This window comes from Leptonychotes weddellii, chromosome 2 (assembly GCF_054177405.1).
Source record: "Leptonychotes weddellii isolate Sample4059 chromosome 2, ASM5417740v2, whole genome shotgun sequence".
NCBI lineage: Eukaryota > Metazoa > Chordata > Mammalia > Carnivora > Phocidae > Leptonychotes > Leptonychotes weddellii.
The window spans coordinates 113,025,146-113,047,943 of NC_138370.1; the positions used below are offsets into that span (position 1 = coordinate 113,025,146).

Below are 22,798 nucleotides of genomic sequence, written 5' to 3' on the forward strand. Positions count from 1 at the left end.
AGTCGGTTAAGCGACTGCCTTCGGCTCAGGTCATGATCCTGGAGTCCCGGGATCGAGTCCCGCATCGGGCTCTCTGCTCGGCGGGGAGTCTGCTTCTCCCTCTGACCTTCCCCCATCTCATGCTCTCTCTCTCTCATTCTCTCTATCAAATAAATAAATAAATAAAATCTTTAAAAAAAAAATTCTTTAAAAAAAAAAATAAAAAGGACATTAAGAGCAGTATTACTGCATAATATTATTTTGACGCTACTGTTCAATTTACCATGGACCAATCAATTTAATCACTGAAATTTCTGGTTTGGAATGATTCCTAGATTTGAGTTCTAAAATACACTGTTCCGGGGTGCCTGGGTGGCTCAGTTGGTTAAGCGTCTGCCTTGGGCTCAGGTCATGATCCCAGGGTCCTGGGATCGAGTCCTGAATTGGGCTCCTTGCTCAGCGGGGAGCCTGCTTCTCCCTCTCCCTCTCTGCCGTTCTCCCTGCTCATGCATGTGTGTGTGTGCACTCTCTCTCTCAAATAAATCTTAAAAATAAAATACATGTTCTAATAATAGTGACTTCTCTTGATTCATTAAATTCCAACTGAGAATAATGTTTAGTGTAACAGAACACTTTTGGGTTATCTTTTTCAGCTGAGTTCAATCCTGAACTTACTGGATGCCTTGATTGCTTTCATAAACTCAGTAGGGATACCAAAGAAAAAAAAGTATGGTATATAGCCTATTATGGGGGTCATTTGCTTTTGAAGTGATACAATTAAACATGTAAAACAATTGGAGAATAACATAGTTCATTGAGTGATAAAAAGATAAATCTCTCTGTTACTGAGAGCTATCTTACAGCTTTTTTTTAATGATTTTAATTAAAATGGGACTTAAAAACCTGGATAAGTAGAGAGAAAATTCTTCCATATCCCCTATATTCATGTTGTTCAAACTAGGGTAATATGATAGGAAAACCCCAAACTACATAATAAGTATCAGTAAGCTTTAGCAGGTTTGGGAAGGAAATCTTGTGAGGGAAAAGCTTGGAATTTTCATTGTTTTCTATAGGGAAACAACATTTCTACACAAAAGACTCATTGCAGAATAGGGTTTAAAATTAGGAATTTTTAAAGGGAAAACTTGAGACTTCAGAGGCATTCTGTACTTTGTGCAGTTTGTTTCCTTATCGTCCCATGATTACGAGTCCATTCCCCCCCACCCCCCACTAAGAACAATCCTTTATTGGAAATACGTGAGAAGCACAGTGCATCTGTTACTCTGTAGGAATGTGAGTCAGCTTGTGACAGGAAGGGTATGGCACGTAGTTCAGCCCTCAGAAGGTCAGGTGTCTTGTGTTAACTGAAAAAGCAACTATTTGCTCAGGTTCCTAGGTATGTAGATGACAAAATGATATTTTGTTCTGAAAACTGAAGAGCCAGTCTTGCACTCTTACTGCATAGGAGATGTCCCCGTATGTTTAGAGGATGATAAGCTGCAGACAGGTAAGATTCTTAGAGAATAGCTCTGGGTTTATTCAAATACATTAAACAGGTTAAACAAAAAAGGTGTAGTATACAGAATGGCAGGAAGATGGGACGCTGGCCTATAGGATCTTTTTTTTTTTTTAAAGATTTTATTTATTTATTCATGAGAGACAGAGCGAGAGAGAAAGGCAGAGGGAGAAGCAGGCTCCCAAGGAGCAGGGAGCCCGATGTGGGACTCGATCCCAGGACCCTGGGATCATGACCTGAGCCGAAGGCAGACGCTTAACCAACTGAGCCACCCAGGCGCCCTGGCCTATAGGATCTTGAAGCCATATCAAATTGTTAGAGCTTTGAAGGACTCAAAAACACTCAGTATTGAGTAAAACTGTATCCTGCTGATTTAGATATAAATGGATCTCTAGGTAATTCATTTAACCTCTTAAATAGGGTTGTTCAGTAGTATTCATTTGGATACCAAAGTGTGACTACCTAAAATATTTTGGTTTTGGTATAGTCAGTGTTCTGATCTTTTACTTAATAATGACTGAGTAATAGCCTCTTGGGGTTACTCTTATGTAAAATCATTTTCATTTTTAAGTTTTAAAAAATTAGGGGTGCCTGGGTGGCTCAGTCGTTAAAGCGTCTGCCTTCGGCTCAGGTCATGATCCTGGGATTGAGCCCCACTTCGAGCTCCCTGCTCGGCGGGAAGCCTGCTTCTCCCTCTCCCACTCCCCCTACTTGTGTTCCCTCTCTCGCTGTCTCTCCCTCTCTCTGTCAAATAAGTAAATAAAATCTTTAAAAAAAAAAAATTATTGACTAGTTAGTATCTTTATGTGGTGCAAAATACTGGATATGCACTGAAAAATCTCTCCCTCCAAAACCTGTCCCCTGATTATTCATTTCCCCTCCCAAAACATTACTTTACCAGTGTCTGATATAGTCTTACCAAGATAATTTATGAATATATATAATCATATATGCATATGTTCTTTTTTCCCCTTGAATATAAATACAGCATTTCACAGTTACGAATCTTTTCAAAAAGTCATTTAGCAGTATATTGTGGAGACCTTTCCATATTGCATAAAAAGCTTTACTCATGTGATTCTTTTTTCCCTTACACACTGACTATATACATGTATCATTTCTTTAAGCAGTCACATGCTGGTGAATACTGAATTGTATGTAGTCTTTTGCAATCTGTAAGCAATGATTCAGTGACCAATCGTTCACGCGGTTCATTTCAAGCACTGTGGGTGTATCTGTAGCCCTGGGTCAAGGATATGTGCATTTGTAATCAACTCTGTAGGAGTTGAACCAGTTAAATTCACAGCATCACTCTATGAACTTTTTGGCAAAATCTGAATTAGGTATTGGTTTTCTTCTGTCTCTTCTTACCCATACTTACAGTTTAGTCGGGTATATTCAGGTAATGCGGACTAAATATTTTCAGGGGCTAAATCAGTCCTCCTTAACTAGAGATGTAAAATAGAATCACTAGTGGAATCTTTTCAGAATACCCATCCATTGGTGATATTTCAGACCCACGGAATCAGAATCTTGGCTTAGGAAGTTAAGGTGGGTAGGGCACCTATCCTATATTTTGAAAGGCTGTGTAGTTAATTACTGTGGAGACAACGAGAAGTTCCTTACTATGTCTGAAACTATCATGTTAATCAACCAAAAACTTTGTGTAAGTCTGAAGGGTGGAATGAAGTTTGTGGGCAAGATGCTTCAATTAGCTTCATTAATTATTTTGTATTTTTTTCAGTCAACAGGTATTGTGCGCCTCCTTATTGTGCACCTACTATGCACAATCCAGTAGGCCCTCTGTCAGGTATCAGAGGTAGGGATGATTGGTCATATTATTTAACCCTAGGTAGTTACATTAAATATTAAAGAATGATCACAGTGCATGTAGACCCTTAACAACTTGAGGGAAAACTCTTCGTTATGAAAGAATTTTAGGACAGAAAGGGTTTGTTAAGGTCAATATGAAGGTCCTTTGAAAAGACTTTGAACTTATTTTCCTAAAAAGAAAAAAAAAGGAAAAATATGTAATTTTTCCCATTTGAAGGAAAATCTTACAAGTTATAAGCTAGATCATCTTTATACTGTTTAAAAATAACTAATCTTGCTGACAGTGTTACTGGATTCCTTCTCTTTAGTGTGAAGATCCTATGGGAATATACCATTTTAAATAGCGTAGAACTCTCCACTTACCACCAGGTGTCAGAATATGCTCATTTATTGTCCTACTTTCTGGGCCAGTGTGCCAGAAATGCCAATTCTGACTTCTGGCATTTTCAGTTTCTAACGATGTATTCATACTGTTTTGAAATAAATATCTCAATTGTACAGGAAAGTGACTGTCAATGGGGTAGATGTTATTTCATTTATATAATTTTTTCATTTTTAAACCAATTATTAAGTTGCTGTTTTGTGTTGATTAACCTGTACCTCCTGAAGTCAAATATAGGAGAATCTCGGAAATATATGAGAATAACTTCACAAAGCCTTCTAAGCATCTCCTTCCTGTGAACATTTCTTTTTCCTAAGAATTTGGAGTAGGGAAATTGAGAGATGACATAGTCTGGTAAGCCTCATATGGGTATTGAATATATTATAAATTTGTAAGGGGCTTTAAAAAATTGTATGGGTTTTTTTTTCCCCCAAAGTATAATAGAGCCAGGGGGACATTGCCCCTAGTTGAAAATCACTGGGTATTATAAGAATTGTTTGGGTGAGAGATATTTTTGAGGGAAGAGAGTTAAACAAATAAATGGAATAGGGGCAGAAAAAATAGTCGAGAAGAAGCATGAACCTCAATGACTCCCATTTATATCTTATCTCTCTGCCAATAAAGGGCAGTGGGATCAGGGACCTTGAAGGACCAAAGCCAGTTCTTAGAGCTGGGTAGTTATTTTGGAATAACTGGAAATATTTATTTGAGGGAAGGGTCAAAAAGCCTAGTTGGAAAAGAAAACCTAAGGTCAAAGCTAGAAAAACACTGTGAAATCAGGTCCAAGAGGCGTTTGCTGGCCAAAAACAGGCTCAGGAGCTGGGTAGATATAGGACTGAGATGCAGAATTCTAAATTTTCATGATTTGGGCCTTGACCAGAGATGGGTGCTCTTTTTTGGGTGCTGTCTGTTGAAGGCAGTACACATTTCTGAAGTTACAGATAAAGCTTGTAGAATGAAGGAAATAGACCTTGAAAGCTTTAAAAATGAGTTAAACGGGAAGTCTCTCAATAACAGATTCTGCAGTATTAAAGGGAATGGCATCATATTTGTTGCTGTGTAACAGATTACCCCAAAACATAGTAGTTTATTTATTTATTTTTTTTTAAAGATTTTATTTATTTATTTGACAGAGAGACACAGCGAGAGAGGAGATACAAGCAGGGGGAGTGGGAGAGGGAGAAGCAGGCTTCCCGCGGAGCAGGGAGCCCGATGCGGGGCTCAATCCCAGGACCCCTAGGACCATGACCTGAGCCAAAGGCAGACGCTTAACGACTGAGCCACCCAGGCGCCCCACAAAACATAGTAGTTTAAAACAACAGTGTTTATTATCTCATAGTTTCTGTGGGTCAGGAATCTGGGCACAGTCTAGTTGTATCTTCTATCTTAGGGTCTCCTATAAGGCTGCAGTCATAACAATACTTGACTGGGGGAAGGTTCACTTCCAAGCTCATTCACGTGGTTGTTAGCAGGATTCAGTTCCTTGTGGGCTGTTGACCTGAGGGTCTCAGTTACTCACTGGCTGGTGTTCCAGAAACCACCCTCCATTCCTTGCCACGTGGACCTCTCATAAGATAGCTAACCAAATAAAAAGCAGCTGATTCATCAGAGTGAGCAAGCCTGCAAAGCCAGAGAGAAACAAACAAGTAAGATGAACATCAATCTTGTATAGTCTAATCTCAAAAGCAAGATTAGAACCTAATCACGTAATTTTATTATATTCTCCTGGTTAGAAGCAAGGCACTAGATCCAGATCACATGCGAGGGGAAGGGATTACACATGAGTGTGGATACCAGGAGATGGGCATCATTAGGGCCATTTGAGAAACTGCCTACCACACATGCTAACTCATCTCCTCTGATTACGTGGTGCCCTGGTCACAATGGTTGGTGAAATACTTTTAATACCCTCTCTGGTTTCACAAACTTTTATCAAAATTGGAGCTAAAATTCTTGTCAACTTTTGATATTCATGTTCTTCACATCCAAAGTTTATATGCAAACATCTTATCAGTCTACAAACTCCATAAGGATAATGGTAGTGTTTGAATTTTTTTTTTAAGTTCCTTAACACAGTGCCAAGTACTTATTACATATTTATTGAATTGAAGGGTTCATAAAATGTTTTATCAAATTACAAATTAAAATGAAATTAGCTTCTTTATCTTTAGAAAGAGCGATACAATTAGCAGGTAAGAGAAAGAAGCAAAAGCTGATATAAACAAACAACCCCCCCCATCTAAATAATTCTCATGGACTTCAATGCCTGTATCATTGCTGAATTTCACCATTAGGCTCTCAAAAGAATAGTGGCTGGTTGAGTCCTTGGGTTGCTTTTTACTAGAAAGATTGTTCCTTGTACCTTCAGCATGCCTCCACAAGCTGACTGGCTTTCTTACATGGTGTTCTGTCTCCTTGAACCCAGCTGGAAATCATTACCTTTCCCCTAAACCGCTACCATCGCTCATCCCCACTTCACCTTATCCTTTAACAGTGCTTTTTCCTGAATTCCTGGTTTTTAAACCTTACTAGTTTTTAAACCTTAAAATTACCTTTCAACTCTTCTTCCTTACTTCCTTTTTGTACTAAATTACCCAATCATCTTTTTTTCTCTCCTTTTTCACCCTTCCCACTGGAATCTCTGTCTTACTATCTTAGGGTAGAATGTGGTTCCCTAAGGCAGGCTTTCTGCCCTCTCCATTCTCTTCTCAGCTAGCAAGATCTTCTTAATGCTTGATTATATTGTGTTCCCCCTACCCCTTAATGCTCCCATGATAAAGTCTTCCCTTTTTGTTTTTAAGTAAGCTCTACGCTCAACGTGGGGCTCAAATTCATGACCCTGAGATCAAGAGTTGCATGCTCTACAGTCTGAGCCAGCTGGGCACCCCAGATCTTCACTGTTGAACTTGCCATTTGTGGCCCTATCCCATTTCTTCCATTTTATTACCCCATGGCTTTTTGACCTAAACACTCCACATTTCCATGTGTTTATCTTCCTTTATGCTGCCTTGTCTCTGCCTCTCAATTCATATATTTGTTCCTCTTTGTTGGGGATAAATCAGGGTTTTATGTGTCCTGCTGCTTAACCCTTTGGTGGCCCTTTTCAAGAAAAAGAATACAAAATTAAGAATAAGAATTAGGGACAAGCATTGGAAAGGGCCTAAATAAATGACGGGGCCCTGAAGCTTAAACTGCGTTAACTTCACAGTTCATCAGCCCTAGTCTTCCCATCTTCCCTATGCTTTAGTCAGAGATGGTGCAGAGCACCCAAAGGCACCTTTAAGGAGCCTTCTGTGCTGACCCCAGCCAACAGTAATATCCCCTGTCAACTGGCTGAAGGCAACGAACTTGTATTATGCTACTTTTTTAATCTCATAGAGTCTTATCCTTGGAATTCAGTGATTACTAAAGAATATTTCTTAATTATTACAAAGATAATCACATACAGTTAAGAAGTTCCTTACATACCTATTAGTTTTTCTTTTAAATAGTTTTCAAAATGCTAAGCTGCTGTTGGAGCCCAGGGTAAGTTTCCTGTAATGTACTGCAGATTATATGAATGCAGTTTTCTGTAGAAGAATCTGTTCTATGTTTATATGTGTCCTAACCTTATTCTTAGAGGTCAGCTTTTAGAACAATCCTGTATGATATTTTTAGTTGATACATAGTAGGTGTGAAAATTGATTACTGTAGGAAAACGTTTTTGCAAAATGTGAATTTTCCAGAACTGGATAATCCTTTAGAAAATCCTGTAGTGAGATTTATTTATTTTGTGGTTACTGTTCTCTAGAGTTAGTGTCTGTGAGAGACCTCCATTTATTTTCTGCATGTCTGCTCCCCCTGCTCCAGGACTCACCCAGGAAGGCCTTTTTAGGGTGAATGGCAACGTGAAGGTGGTGGAACAGCTCCGATGCAAGTTCGAGAGTGGAGCCCCGGTGGAGCTTGGGAGAGACGGGGACGTCTGCTCAGCAGCCAGTCTGTTGAAGCTGTTCCTGAGGGAGCTGCCGGAGAGCGTGGTCACCTCCACATTGCACCCTCGATTCGTTCAGCTCTTTCGGGGTTAGTGCGGTTAAATCCTTCTAGCACTTCAACCAGTTTTATTTTTCAGCTAAAAGTAAGCCTTTACATATTAAACACCTCAATTTTAAATATTAAGCTAAGCTTTTAAATATTAGTGGTCTCTCCATCACCACCATCTTTCTATTTTAGTTACTCTAGGGCCCCATTATCTACCCTAAAATAATACTAAACTGGTTATGAAATACCACTATTAAGTGTAATTTCTGAGACTGTTGGCAGATGAATACTTAATATTGAAAAGCCCTAATATTTGTGGGCCAGAGAAATTCTTTTCTGACTAGTGGCTGTCCTAGAAGGAGTGAGAATAAGGCATTAAATTCTATGTAGGAAGTATTAATTAATTAAATTGTATTTGGTTAGTGACCTTTTGAGACTGAATGGTCAGTGGTCTGCTGTCTTTCTCTCACAAGCAAGACTGAGCCCTAAAATAATTGTGTTCATTTTACACAACTGGAGGAAAATTGGTTTTTGATTGCATTATGAAGTGATTTTGAATGAAGAAACTTCAAATTTAAAGGTAGTAATTACAGGCATCATTATTTAGTTCTCCCTCTCAAATATAGTAAGAAAAATGATTTAGTCTTGAAAAGCCATTTCTTTCCTGATTTGTGCCACGTTAGAGTGAAAAAGAGAACATATATTTTTAAGAGTGCTAATTGCCAGGTTAAAAAGGATGTTGCTTAAAACCACATTTCTTTAAAGCAGTGGTGTAATTATTCACATGTAGTAAGTATGCTAAAGAATGGGTAAGTGAGAAAGCCATGTTGTATGTTGTAGTCTACTGAAAAATAGTGATCAAATATGAAAGCAAAAGTTGCAGAACCATTTGTTCGGGTGATCTAAGTGCTTTTAATAAAGATTTCCGTATCAGTAAGTGATAGTGAGTGACCTATTTGAGGCTTGTTCATTCGAAACTGAACTTTTTCATGTTTATATGTATGAGGATCTGAAGGAGGTAGCCATTGCTCCTTAACTGATTCTTCTAAGAATATTATTTTATCCTTGTCACGGAGATGTTAAATTTTAAGATAAATTTCTGAAAATCATTTTAAAATAATTGCTACAAAAGCTAGTTGAAGATTTAAATATGTCCTTCATACAAAATATTTAGTAATCAAATACTTAGTATTACTAAGAATCTTTATTATTAATATTATCTTAATTTTAAGATACTAATATTAATGATACTATATTATTTGTGAATACTTGTGAATTTTAAAAGGTTTTATCAGGTTTCTTAGAATAGCTTTCATTTGATAAAGGGAATGCACTGTTTTATTATTTTTGTTACATTATAGTAATATTTCGTTATACTTTAGCTCTTCTTTGTAAATTATCTTCTCATTCATGACCTTTCTCCCTGGTAGCCAGAAAAACTGATTTGCATCATAAAAAGCAAGTGGTATCATTCTAAAAGTAAAGCTGGTTATATACCCAACCTAAGGGGTTGTGTGATTATGCACAAATAACAAATTCTAAATGGGGCGGAGATACTGACTTTTGCCATAGTAGTAGTAGTCTCTCACTTCCTAAAAACCTTTAGGGCTAGATCTGAGATGTTCAATAAAGGAGCTATTAATGGAAGTACCTACTAGTTGTAAGCTGCTAAGTGACGGAAGGAAATAAAGTATGCTTTTAGTTATCAGATAGTACAGCCTCTTGAAAATAAATTTCTCTTTAATAATTCAGGTAGAAAAGAGCTATGGTGTTTCTCTTGGTTTATGCTGTATGTGGTACTCTTAGAGTGGAGGGTACACGCTCAGCTGGTCGCTCGAAAGCTGGAAGTGGCAAGGCTCTTTACAGACTCACTAAAGGCAGATGTTACACTTGGACATTAAAATGCAATAAGTATGTAATAAAAGTGTTTTGATAAAAAAGGTTACCCTACTTTTATATTTCAGTCCTCATAATAACCGATTAAATAGCTTTTATATTCTGTCACAATCCCATGCCAGATTTCTTTTTTTAAAAAAAAATATTAAGGGCCTTCAAATTCTATCCTGTGTAAAAAGCAGGGTATTTCATAATTTTTCACATCAGGATCCTCTCTTCCATGCTTTATGGGATAGAACTGTAGAGCCTCAACTAAGTATTTTTTCAGACATTCAACCAAAACTTCCACTGAGGACAGTCTGTTGCCTGTAAGCATTCCTGCAGTTCTAGATCATCCTTTGATCATGCAGATCAACAATGACCCTCTGTGTGAAGAACACCATTTAGATTCTTTCTCTTGTATAACAGATTATCAATTTTAGACTTGACTGGTGTCTGAAGTTCTGAGATTGTATCTTTAGTTCGCATACCAATATTTCTGCATACCAGGTATTTATCAAAAACTTCCATCTAAAGTTGATGTCTGCCAGAACTTTTTGCTTGAGGCACAGCCCTGGTTTAGACAGTTCATATTTAAGAGAGACTCTAAAGGACTTGTGTGATCATCCTTTCCCGTGGTCTTGTTAAACTTACCTCTGACTGCAACAACTTGCCTTTCTTGACTGAGGTTTCCAGTATAATTGTCTCAGCTTGGCAGTATTTCATGATTTTTGATCTCTTATCCTTACCTAGGTGGGCCAATAACATATCCACTTTTTTATTTTAACAATCTCAGTTATGTTTTGGGCATAGATGTGGATTGCAAGCAATAAAAAGATTTTAGGATACCATTCATTTCTTTTAGGATTAACTAGAAATTCCTTTATTTGAATGTCCCCTATTGAAAATCTTCTGTAATATAAATGCAACTATGTCCATCTCACAACGAATGTTTTTTGTTGTTACTTGATGAAATGGAATTGGATCAGTCCATCAGTATTTATCTAACCCCTCCTACTTAGACACAGGATGATACCAAGAAATAAAAGATAAAACATTCTGACTTTAAGGAGTGTGTGATTTAATTGAGGAGGTAGAATGTGTATGGTATACATTCTACAGTACTTCAAATGAGTGGTAAGGACATCCAGTCAGTGGTAACAAGGAGAGAGGGAAATCAGTCTGGATTATGGTGGTCAGAGAACACTTTGTGGAAAAAGTAAAATGGGGCACATGACTTTGGATGGAGAAGAAAATCATATAGGCAAGGAAAAGGGCATGAGCAAAAACACGGTCAGTGTGAGACAGAAGTGTCTAACAGAGCTGTGCATAGCTACAGGAAATTAGCAAATGGAATAACTTTAAAAAGTAGGCTGAGGGGCACCTGGGTGGCTCAGTGGGCTAAGCATCCAACTCTTGATTTTGGCTCAGGTCATGATCTCAGGATGGAGGATCTCCATCTTGAGAGCCCCAAGCCCTGAGTCAGGCTCTGCGCTGGGCGGGAAGCCAGCATAAGATTCTCTCTCTCCCTTTCCCTCTGCCCCTCCCCCCGCACATGCTCGTGCTCTCTTCAAAACAAACGAACAATAAATAAATGTATGCTGAGACTAGATGATAGAGCATTTTGAATGTTAGGTTAAGGAATTAATATTGACCTACAAACAGTCCATTTTTGAAGAAAGAGGTCCTAGGATGGAAGCAGTATTTTTAGCGGTGCTCTGTAAGATGGATGGATGGGAAGGTGCAGGGAGAACCTCTAGAAGACCCACAGAAACCTAGGTCTTGGTCCTAAGGACCTGTATCTGACAAATACTTGGCAGTGGAATTTTTTTAAATTGTGGCAAAGTATATGTAACATAAAATGGACTATTTTAACCATTTTTAAGTACACACCTCAGTGGCATTAAGCACTTCATACTTTCGTACAGCCATCACCACTATCCATCTCCAGAACTTTCTCAGCATCCCGACAGAAACTGGTAATGGAATTTTAAAGAAAACAAACATTACAGGGTGGCCAGTAGTTAATGAGAGTGAGAAAGGAGTCAGAGATAACCCTACAGTTTTGAGTTTATGTGACTTGAAGAACAGTGGGTTAGGGAGGGGAGTAGTGTGGTGGCCCAGCCCTGATGCCCATATGTTCGGGGAGGGCCATGCTGCCAGAAGGCCAGTTTGTCACACTGTTGTGAATAGAAACTAATAAATCAGGAAGAACGTTTTAAGATAAGGTGGAAGTAGCACCAGGGAGAGCTCCCTGCTAATTTAGTGCTTTGAGGAGACCTGAGGCAACTGCTGTTTTTTTGTCTACAGTAATTCATATCTTTTCAGTCTGTACCTAGGGTGGGGCCTTTACTTACTCAAATGCTTTAGGCTGTCAGACCTGATCTTTTGTCAGGAAAGGAAGAAGCACAGTCATGAACTTTCTAGGAACCTTTTGCAGCTCACTAATGCTCCTTTCCCTGTTCTCAGGTGAATCTGGGACTTAAGCCAAAGGCTCACATGCTATTAGCTTGGTAGGGTCTGATGATCTCTTTGTGGGGTTTTATTAGTCATCTTTCTCAGATCCTGCTATTGCTATTGAAGAAGGAAGAGAGATCCTGATATGGCATCTTGACAGTTGGTCCATTAATATAAATAATGGAAGTCACGAGGGGAAGGTAATTATGAGGCCGTGAAGAGGAGCTCATTTTAAATAGATGACTAAAATGACTGTCAGTGCTTAGGAGAAAGGGATGAAGGCTAAAGATTTGAATTTCATAGTCCTCTATGTCGACTCATCTGAACAACAGAAATTTGTTTTCTCATAGTTCTGGAGGCTAGAAGTCCAAGATCAAAGTGCTGGCAGGGGTGGTTTCTGATAAGACCTCTCTCCTTGGCTTGCAGATGGTACCTTCTCACTGTGTTCTCACATGGCCTTTTCTGTGTTTGAGCTCTCCCGGTATCTTTTTCCTTTCTTATAAGGACACCAATGCATTGGACTAGGGTCCTACCTTTATGGCCTCATCTAACCTTAATTACCTTCCATTAAGGCCCCATCTCCAAAGAGAGTCACATTGGGGGTTAAGGCTTCAACCTGTGAATTTTTTATGGACAAAATTTAGTCCATAACACTGTGTTTTTAAAAATGTATCACAATTTAATGAATGTATGGGTAAAAAATAGCAAAAATCTATGGTGGATACTAATTAAATTGGTGAGAAATTACAGAATTGATGTTTTTGTCTTAGAAATCTTAAATGATTGGCATAGCTGGAAGTAACAAAATGAGTTTAAAATAAATGATTTTCGGGGCGCCTGGGTGGCTCAGTCGTTAAGCGTCTGCCTTCGACTCAGGTCATGATCCCAGGGTCCTGGGATCGAGCCCCCGCATCGGGCTTCCTGCTCCTTGGGAAGCCTGCTTCTCCCTTTCCCACTCCCGCTGCTTGTGTTCCCTCTCTCGCTGTCAAATAAATAAAATCTTTAAAAAAAAAAAAAAGTGCTTAAAATAAATGATTTTCTGTGGGGAAATTTTTTACTGGGGTGTGTTTTCTCAATTTGTATAGATAATTTATGTTTTTTGTTTCTATTTTAAAATTCTCTTTAAGAACTTATGCCTTTTAGTGTTAATAATAGATGCTAAATAACTACTGACTTTTCAGTTCAATAGCTAGCAGATATTTATATCATTTCTTTTCATCCCAGCACCAGCTCTAATAAGGTATAGGCAGGATAATCTTCATTTTTGAAGAAAGAGATGATACCATGTGGGTTAGAGCAGAGGATCTGGATCCATTCTGGCTAGTTTCAAAATCCATTTGCCATTTGTTAGCTGCATTAATATGATCAAATTATTTAACCTTTTTGTGCCTCAGTGTATTAACTATCTATTGCTACATAACAATTACTCCAGAATGTAGTGGCTTAGGGATACCTGGAGGGCTCAGTCGGTTAAGCGTCTGCCTTCGGCTCAGGTCATGATCCCAGGGTCCTGGGATCAAGTCCCACATCGGGCTCCTTGCTCAGCAGGAAGCCTGCTTCTCCCTCTGCCTACCGTTCCCCTTGCTTGTGCTCTGTCTCTCTCTGACAAATAAATAAAATCTTAAAAAAAAAAATGAAGTGGCTTAAAACTATGGTAAACACTTATTTTCTTTCACAGTTTCTGTGGGTTTGGAATTTAGGTGTAGATTAGCTGGGCAGTACTGGTTCAGGGTCTGTCAAGTTATCAAGAAATGTCAAGGGCTGCAATTATCTGAAGGCTTAACTGGAGCTAGAAGATGTGCTTCCAAGGTGGTTCACTAACATGGCTCCAATTCAGTGCTGGTTCTTGGCAAGAGGCCACAGGTCCCTTCTATACAGGTCTCTCCAGTTGGCTGCTGGCTGGCTTTTCTCAGCATGAGCAACTCGAGAGAGATGAAAGCTATCCTTTTAATGACTGAGCCTCAGAAGACAAATAGCATCTTCTGTACCACATTCTATTCATGAAGATAAGTCAGTAATCTGGCTTGTATTCAAGGGGAAGGGAATTTGGTGCCCTCTTTTGAAGGGAGAAGTGTCAGGCTTTGTGGACATTTTAAAACTACCACTCTTAGTTTCCCTAACTGTTAAATGGAGATCGTAGTAGTGTGTACTTCCTGAGCTCATTGTGTAAATAGTTTATCCATGCAAACGCTTAGAACAAAAATAAATGAATATTTAATAAAGGTTAAGCCAGTGCTTCTCAACTGTGGCAGCCCAGAGATCAAGTCCTATCACATGCCAATTAAATAGTCCTCTATAGAGATGGGATGTAGGAATCTGCATTATTTATTTATCTATCTATCTATCTGAGGGGGGAAGGGATAGAGGGAGAGAGAGTCTGAAGCAGACTCCACCCTGAGTGCAGAGCCCAACGTGGGGCTCGATCTCATGACCCTAAGATCACAACCTGAGCCAAAACCAAGAGTTGGATGCTTAACCAACTGTGCCACCCAGGCGCCCTGCAGTTCACATTTTTAATGCAGTCTTCCTTTGCTGTGCTTATGTCCCAGTTCCTCCTCAACCCATGCTTCTGCCCTTTGTTTTCTTGTTTATAAGAAGGCAAGCCATTTAGTGCAATTCCCTCCACGTTTTTACTTTCAAGCTTAAAACTTGTCTCTTTACTTTTCTGTGTCCTAACTTTGCCATCTCTCTAAAAAAAAATTACAAAAGAGTTACAGAAGAATAAATGCACTTCCTGACTAATGATTAAGAAGGAGGAAAAGAGAAATTTCAAGTTAGGATAAAGATTTCAAAATTCTTGTCCCAATTAATCGAAACTCTTTGAATTTTTTATTATTGGTTGAGTTGGCAAATGACACAAGATGGACTTGGGAATATTTTTGTATCGGCTGCAAGTTATTAATTTTTATTTTGTTTAATATTTTGTATGATTTTAATGAAAATTGAAGCATGCAAAATAAACATTGCCTGTTATGTGTATGAAATTGGTGATTAAAAAATTCCTTTCCAATTATTAATTTGAGGTGAAGGCATTAGCTTTAGTATTTTATTGCTTACATAAAAAGTTAGGATATTTTGCCAGCAGTGAGCTTGCAGTTTTGTTTGGGAATAGAATGTATACATAGCGAGTCAGGATCCACAGATTTGAGTAGGGTTGAAAGGGAGAAACCCTTTGTAAGACAAATGATCAGAAGGACTTTGTGGAGGAGGAAGGCAGTACTTCAGCTGGGCTTTGGAGGACTGCTAGAATTCCCACAGATAGTATGCACTCTAGGAAGAGAGGATTACAGGAACAAAGGTGTTTGGGAAACATGGGCACATGATTTCAACAGTAAGCACAGTGTATGTGTTGGGTGGGGTATAAATACAGTTGGATTAGGTCATCTTTCAGTAAAATTAAACATTGAAATGGCCATTCTTAAGTAACCTTATTACTCTCAATAAAATGCATCTTCATTGCCTTGAACATATTTTTCCTTTATTTAAAGAAAGTATTTTATGTAATAGATGCATATAGTCTTTTAAAAAATCAAATAAAATTAAAAGACTCCTAAAGAAAATCAGCTGACCCCTACACACCCTTTGGCAGCCCTCAATTCTTTCCTAGAGGAAATCAGATTTCATTTATTTAGCTGTTCTTTGGTATTTGCTTCCATTTGATAATACTCTTATGTTATATCTTAATTTCTTGTAGACATTATCTCATCACTTCTGCTTATGAAATATGTAGAATTAGCTCTAGTAAGTGACAATGTAACTTACTCCAAACAATTTCTTCCAGTAGTGTTATATGACAAGTTTAGCTGATATCCTAATTAATGTTTGACTTGTTATGACTACATAAGTGTGTGTGTGTGTGTGTTTGATGTACTACTTAATGTTAATATATGTCTTAGGTTTGGGGCACCTGGGTGGCTCAGTTGTTAAGCGTCTGCCTTCGGCTCAGGTCATGATCTCAGGGTCCTGGGATCGAGCCCTGCGTGGGGCTCTCTGCTCAGCAGGAAGCCTGCTTCTCCCTCTCCTACTCCCCCTGCTTGTGTTCCCTCTCTCGCTGTGTCTCTCTCTGTCAAATAAATAAAATCTTTAAAAAAAAAAAATGTGTCTTAGGTTTATAGAAAATTATGTAAGTGAAAACATAGGTTTTTTTTCAAACTGCAAATTTTTTCCAGTAAGTCCACTAACCTTTCAAAAATTTTTCAAATAATTTATCAATTCTTTATATCTGGGGGGGGGTTCCTCTTTGGCCCTTTTTCTTCTGCTCCCACCTAATTTGGTAGCAGTGCTGATTCTGAGATTCTCTCACCAGTATTTTTTCCTGGACCTGCTCTTGCCTGGAGTCTTTTTTTCATCTATTGTGTCAGGCACTTAGTAAGTCCCTTCAATCTGGAAAATACTGTATTTTGGTCTTGGAAATGTTCCTGTATTATCTTTCTTATTTTCCTTCAAGTGTCTTTCACTGCCTTTTTCCCCCCTTTTTTGAGATAAAATTGGTGTATAACATTTTATTAGCTTTAGGTGTACAAATAATAATTTAATCTTTGTATATACTACAAAGTGATCATCACAATAAGTCTAGTTACCATCTGTTACCATACAATCAACCCCCTTCACCCATTTCTTCCACCCCTGAACCCTTTTACTTCTGATAACCACCAGTCTAACTCTCTGTATCTATGAGCTTGGTTTGTTTTACTTTTTATATTCCACATATAAGTGAAATCATATGTATTTGTCTTTGTATGTTTGACTTATTTCACTTAGCATATCTTCAAGGTCCATCCACATTGTTATAAATCATAAGATTTCCCTCTTTTATGGATGAGTAATATTTTCCATTGTATGTATCTTTATCTATGCATCCATCAACAGACCTTTAGGTTGTTTCCATACCTTGGTACTGTAAATAATGCTGTAGGGATGCATATATCTTTTCAAATTTGTGTTTTTATCATCCTCAGATAAATACCTAGAAGTGGCATGGTTGGATCATATGGTAATTCTATTCTTAATTTTTTGAGGAACCTCCATACTGTTTTTTATAGTTGCTGCACCAGTTTACATTCCCACCGGCAGTGTATGGAGGTTCCCTTTTCTCCACATCCTCTCCAACACATCTTTTTTGACTTTTGGATAATAGCCATTCTAACAGGTATGAGATGATATCTCATTGTGGTTTTGATTTACATTTCCCTGATAATGGTGATATTGAACATTTTATGTGTATGTTGGTCATCGGTATGTCTTTGGAAAAATGTCTGTTTAGATCCTCTGCCCATTTTTAAATCAGATTGTTTTGATTTTTGTTTTTTTGTTTTGTTTTGCTGTTGAGATGCTTGAGTTCTTTATATATTTTGGATATTAATTCCTTATCAAATATATAGTTTGTAAATACTTTCTCCTGTTTAGTAGGTTACCTTTTTATTTTCTTTCTATGCAGAAGCTTTTTAGTTTGATGTAGTCCCACTTATTTTTGCTTTTGTTGTCTTAAAGAGTCAGATCCAAAAATTCAATAACAAGATCAATGTCAAGAAGCTTATCACCTATGTTTTCTTCTAGATGTTTTATGGTTTCAGGTCTTACATTCAAGTCTTTAATCTACTTTGAGTTGATTCTCCTGTATGTTGTAAGATAGTGGTCTAGTTCCATTTCTTGACATGTGTCTGTCCAGTTTTCCCAGCATCATTTATTAAAGAGATTGTCCCTGACTTTTTTTTTCTTTTTGGAAGTATTTAACATTTGTGATTGTTGGTAGCACTTAAAACTATGCAAAAATAATTTTTTAAAGTATCTATAAGACAGAATTGGCAATTAAAGTGGATATTGCTTATTTATACACTACTGAATGCAGTATATTGTGTTACTGTTTAGGCTGCTTATTAATAAGTTTATGGACATGTAAAGTAGATTTTTTTAAATTTAAATTCAATTAGCATATAGTGTATTACTAGTTTCAGAGGTAGAGGTCAGTGATTCGTCAGTCTTATATAATACCCGGTACTCATTACATCACCTGCCCTCCTTAATGTCCATCACCCACTTACCCATCCCCTTACCCCTTCCCCTCCAGCAACCCTCAGTTTGTTTCCTATGATAAAGAATCTTCGATGGTCTCCCTCTCTGATGTCGTCTTGTTTTATTTTTTCCTCTCTTCCCCTATGATCTTCTGTTTGTTTCTTAAATTCGACATTATCAGTGAGATCATATGGTATTTGTCTTTCTCTGATTGATTTATTTCAGTTAGCATAATATCCTCTAGTTCCATCTGCATCGTTGCAAATGGCAAGATTTCATTGTTTTTGATGGCAGTAGTATTCCATTGTATATATATGTACATCATCATCATCTTTTTTTTTTTTTTTTAAGATTTTTATTTATTTATTTGACAGAGAGAGAGAGCATGCACACAAGCAGAGGGAGCTGCGGGCAGAGGCAGAGGGAGAGGGAGAAACAGGCTCCCCGCTGAGCAGGGAGCCCAATGTGGGGCTTGATCCCAGGACCCTGGAATCATGACCTGAGCCGAAGGCAGCCACTCAACCGACTGAGCCACCCAGGTGCCCCTATACCACATTCCTCTTTATCCATTCATCTGTCGATGGACATCTGGGCTCTTTCCATAGTTTGGCTATTGTGGATATTGCTGCTATAATCATTGGGGTGCAGGTATCCCTTCAGATCACTACATTTGTATCTTTGAGGTAAATACCTAGTGGAGCAGTTGTTGGGTCGGAGGGTAGCTCTGTTTTCAACTGTGAAAAGCAGATCTTGGCTATAAGTGTCTGCCTGATTTGAGCTTTTAAAACTCTGTAATAGGAGTATGGTAATATAGTACTTGTAGTAACACCAGAAATAAAGCCTTTTACTGCTTTAAAGATTTAAGATGGATTCAGGCAGGGAAGGGTTGAAGCCAAGTATACTTTGTTGTACATAGATGGAAACAATGTCTGGATATGAAAAAAGAATCTGTTTACAGTTAACTTTATTTCATAGACTTATAAAATGATGTTGTATTAATCACTTTTTCTCATTCAAGAAATTTCAATTCCAGGGTACAAACCATTGATTTAAAAATTTTGTATTTCCATTCCTTTAGTACCAGTTTAAAATAAATGCTTAATATCAGCTATTTGCTTAATATCAGCTATTTGCTTAATATCAGCTATTTGCTATCACTGGGGAAGAAGGCAACTTGAAGTTTCAACTGATAAAAAGCTTTTTTCCCTAAATGTTACTTTTCTGCAGTGTCTAACATATAATGTCACATGTTCTGTTTGCACGGTTGCAATATGGATCAAAAATCTTCTGGCAAAGGGTAGGGAAATGGTATCTGTCTTGCCCTGTTTGTTATGTTACTGTTTTACTGGACTGATCTACTCTCATAAACCTGTGATCATCACCTAACTATAAGTTGTGAATGTATCATCTTTTGCTTGGTTATTTCAGTCATGCTGCTATATATAATCAGGTGTGGCACAGTTTATCAGTTTGGTTCTAGGGAATGAGTGGATACAATTCATTGCCCTGTGCTGTTAAACTAACTTTGTGTGCTTGCTGTTACTTACTTTTTACAGGCATCCTAATAAAAGCTAGACTGTTTCTTTAGGGGAAAAGAGACTTATTTAATGTAATTTGAAGACTTTTCCGATAGAAAATGAAATACTATTGAAAATAATATCTATTTCTAGCTTTCAGCAATTGATGGTGCTTTGTTGTGGTATCTGTGGGAAGTCTGCTGCCATTAGAGGGATTCTTATTATCCTCACTGAGAAGGAACCTTGCTTCTTAGTTTCTCTAGGTCTCTATTCTAAGCAATCTGTTAGTGTTGGTAAATTCTGTAGGAGAGTCTATTCTCAGCCATTAACTTTCTGTAAGGGGAAAATGGTGGATTACCAGAAAGACCACTGAAGCAGGGGGTGCCATGGGCAAAGGGTTGAGTATTTGTTTGGAGAATTAAAAACTATGAAACACTTTGTACACAACTGATTTTTTTTTTTTAAAAACACATTTTTAAAGATGTTGGAAAAAAAAAAAAGTAGAGTGTCCTTTCCCATTCTATGTTCTTGGCTCCTTTGTTGAAAATCAGTTGGCGGGTGCCTGGGTGGCTCAGTTGGTTAAGCGACTGCCTTTGGCTCAGGTCATGATCCTGGAGTCCTGGGATCGAGTCCTGCACCGGGCTCCCTGCTCGGCAGGGAGTCCGCTTCTCCCTCTGACCCTCCCCCCTCTCATGTGCTCTCTCTTATTCTCTCTCTCACAAATAAATAAATAAAATCTTAAAAAAAAAAAAATTAAAAAAATCAGTTGGCTATATATGCATGGGTTTATTTCTGGGCTTTCTGTTTATGTTCCATTGATCTATGTGTCTGTATTTATGCTAATACTATATTGTTTTGATTACTGTAGCTTTGCAGTATAATTTGAAATCGGGAAGCATGATACCACCATCGTTGTTCTTTCTCAAGATTGCTTTGGCTATTCAAGGCTTTTGTGGTTCCATACACATTTTAGGATTATTTGTTCTACTTCTGTGAAAAATTCCAATGGAATTTTGATAGGGATTGCATTGAATCTATAGATTGCCTTGGGTAGTATGGACATTTTAACAATAATTCTTATCCATGAGCATGGAATACCTTTCCATTTATTTGTGTCTTCTTCAATTTCTTTAAATAATGTCTTGTAGTAGTCAGTGTACAGGTCTTTCACTTCCTGGTTTAAATTTATTCCTAGGTATTTTTTTTATATAATTGTAAATGGGATTATTTTCTTAATTTCTCTTTCTTATAGTTTGTTATTAGTGTATAGACACCTAACAGATATTTACACTGATATGTTGTATCTTGCAACATTATTGAATTCATTTATTCTAACTGTTAATTGGTGAAATCTTTAAGGTTTTTGTTATATGGTATTATGTCATCTGTGAATAGTGACAGTTTTACTTTTCCTTTTCCAGTTTGAATGCTTTTATTTCTTTTTCTTGCCTAATTGCTGTGGCTAGGATTTCTAATACTATATTGCATAAAAGTGGTGAGAGTGGCCATCCTTGTCTAACCTGATCTTAGAAAAAAGCTTTCAACTTTTTACCCTTGAGTATGATGCTAACTGTAGGTTTTTTATATATAGCCTTTATTATATTGAGATACATTCCCTTTATACCCACTTGGTTAAAACTTTTTATCATAAATGGATATTTAATTTTGTCAGATGTTTTTACTGCATCAATTGAGAGGATCATATGATTTTTATCCTTCATTTTGTTAATATGGTATATCACATTGATTTGCAGATGTTGAACCATTCTTGAATTCCTGGAACAACTTGATTAGGGTGTATGATCCTTTTAATGTATTTTGAATTGGGTTTGCTAATATTTTGCTGAGAATTTTTACAAGTATGTTTATCAGGGATATTAGCTTGTAATTTTCTAGTGTCCTTGTCTGGTTTTGGGATCAGGGTAATTCTGGCCTTATAAAATCAGTTTGGAAGGATTCCTTTCTCTTCAGTTTTTGGAAGAATTTGTGAAGGATAGGTATTAAATCTTTAAATGTTTGGTAGACTTCACCTGTGAAGCTATCTGGTCCTGGACATTTGTTTGTTGGGATTTTTTTTCACTATTGATTCAGTCTCCTCACTAGTAATCAGTCTATTTAGATATTCTATTTTTCATGACTCAGTCTTAGAATATTGCATGTTTCTAGGAATTGATCAATTTTTTCTATGTTATGACATTGGTTGGCATATAGTTGTTCATAGTGGTCTCTTATCTTTAAATTTCTATGATATCACTTTTAACTTTTCTCCCTTTCATTTCTGATTTTGGGTGCTTTCTTTTTTGTTCTTGGTGAGTCTAACTAAAGGTTTGTCAGTTTGGTTTATATCTTCAAAGATCAGCTCTTAGTTTTATTGATCTTTTCTATTGTCCTTTTATTTTCTGTTTCATCTATTTCTGCTCTGATTTTTGTTTCCTTCTAATTTGGGCTTCATTTATTTTTTTCTAGCTGCTTAGGTGTAAAGTTAGATTATGTATTTCAGATTTTTTTTTTTCTTGTGGTAGGCCTGTATTGCTATAAATTTCCCTATTAGTACTGCTTTGCTGCATCCCATACATTTTTGAACTGTTGTATTACCTTTTTCATATTTGATTTTTTCCCCCCAAGTTTTCTTCTTATAATTGATTTCTAGTTTCATACCATTGTTATTGGAAAAGATGCTTGCTATGGTTTCTTTTTTTAATTCAAGTATAATTAATATAGTGTTATATTAATTTCAGGTGTACAATATGATTCAGCAACTCTATACATTTCTCATTGCTGATCAAGATAAATGTACTCTCAATCCCCTCTATCTATTTCACCCATCCTCCTACTCACCTCTTCTGGTAACCACCAGTTTATTCTCTGTGTTTAAGAGTCTTTTGTTGTTTGTTGGTTCTTTTGTTTCTTACATTCCACACGTCCATGAAATCATATGGTATTTGTCTTTTTCTGTCTGACTTATTTCACTCAGTATTATGCCTTCTAGGTCCATCCATGTTGTTGCAAATGGCAAGATTTCATTCTTTTTTATGGCTGAATAATATTTCATAGTATATCTTCTTTGTCCATTCATCTATTGATGGATACTTGGGTTGCTTCCATATCTTGGCTATTGTAAATAATGCTGCCATAAACATAGGGATGCATATATCTTTTCAAATTAGTGTTGACATTTTCTTTGGTAAATACCAGTAGTGGAATTACTGG

General features: G+C 37.3%; 1 protein-coding gene across 3 annotated transcripts in view; it reads left to right on the top strand.

Moving 5' to 3' along the window:
- LOC145720163 (protein FAM13A-like) overlaps positions 1–22,798 on the top strand; it is a 166,275-nt gene that overhangs the window by 27,655 nt on the left and 115,822 nt on the right. For all 3 annotated transcript variants that reach the window (XM_081812180.1, XM_081812181.1, XM_081812179.1), the window contains exon 3: positions 7,560–7,769. In XM_081812180.1, coding sequence (XP_081668306.1) covers positions 7,560–7,769 — 210 coding nt within the window. The remainder of the gene's footprint in view (positions 1–7,559; positions 7,770–22,798) is intronic.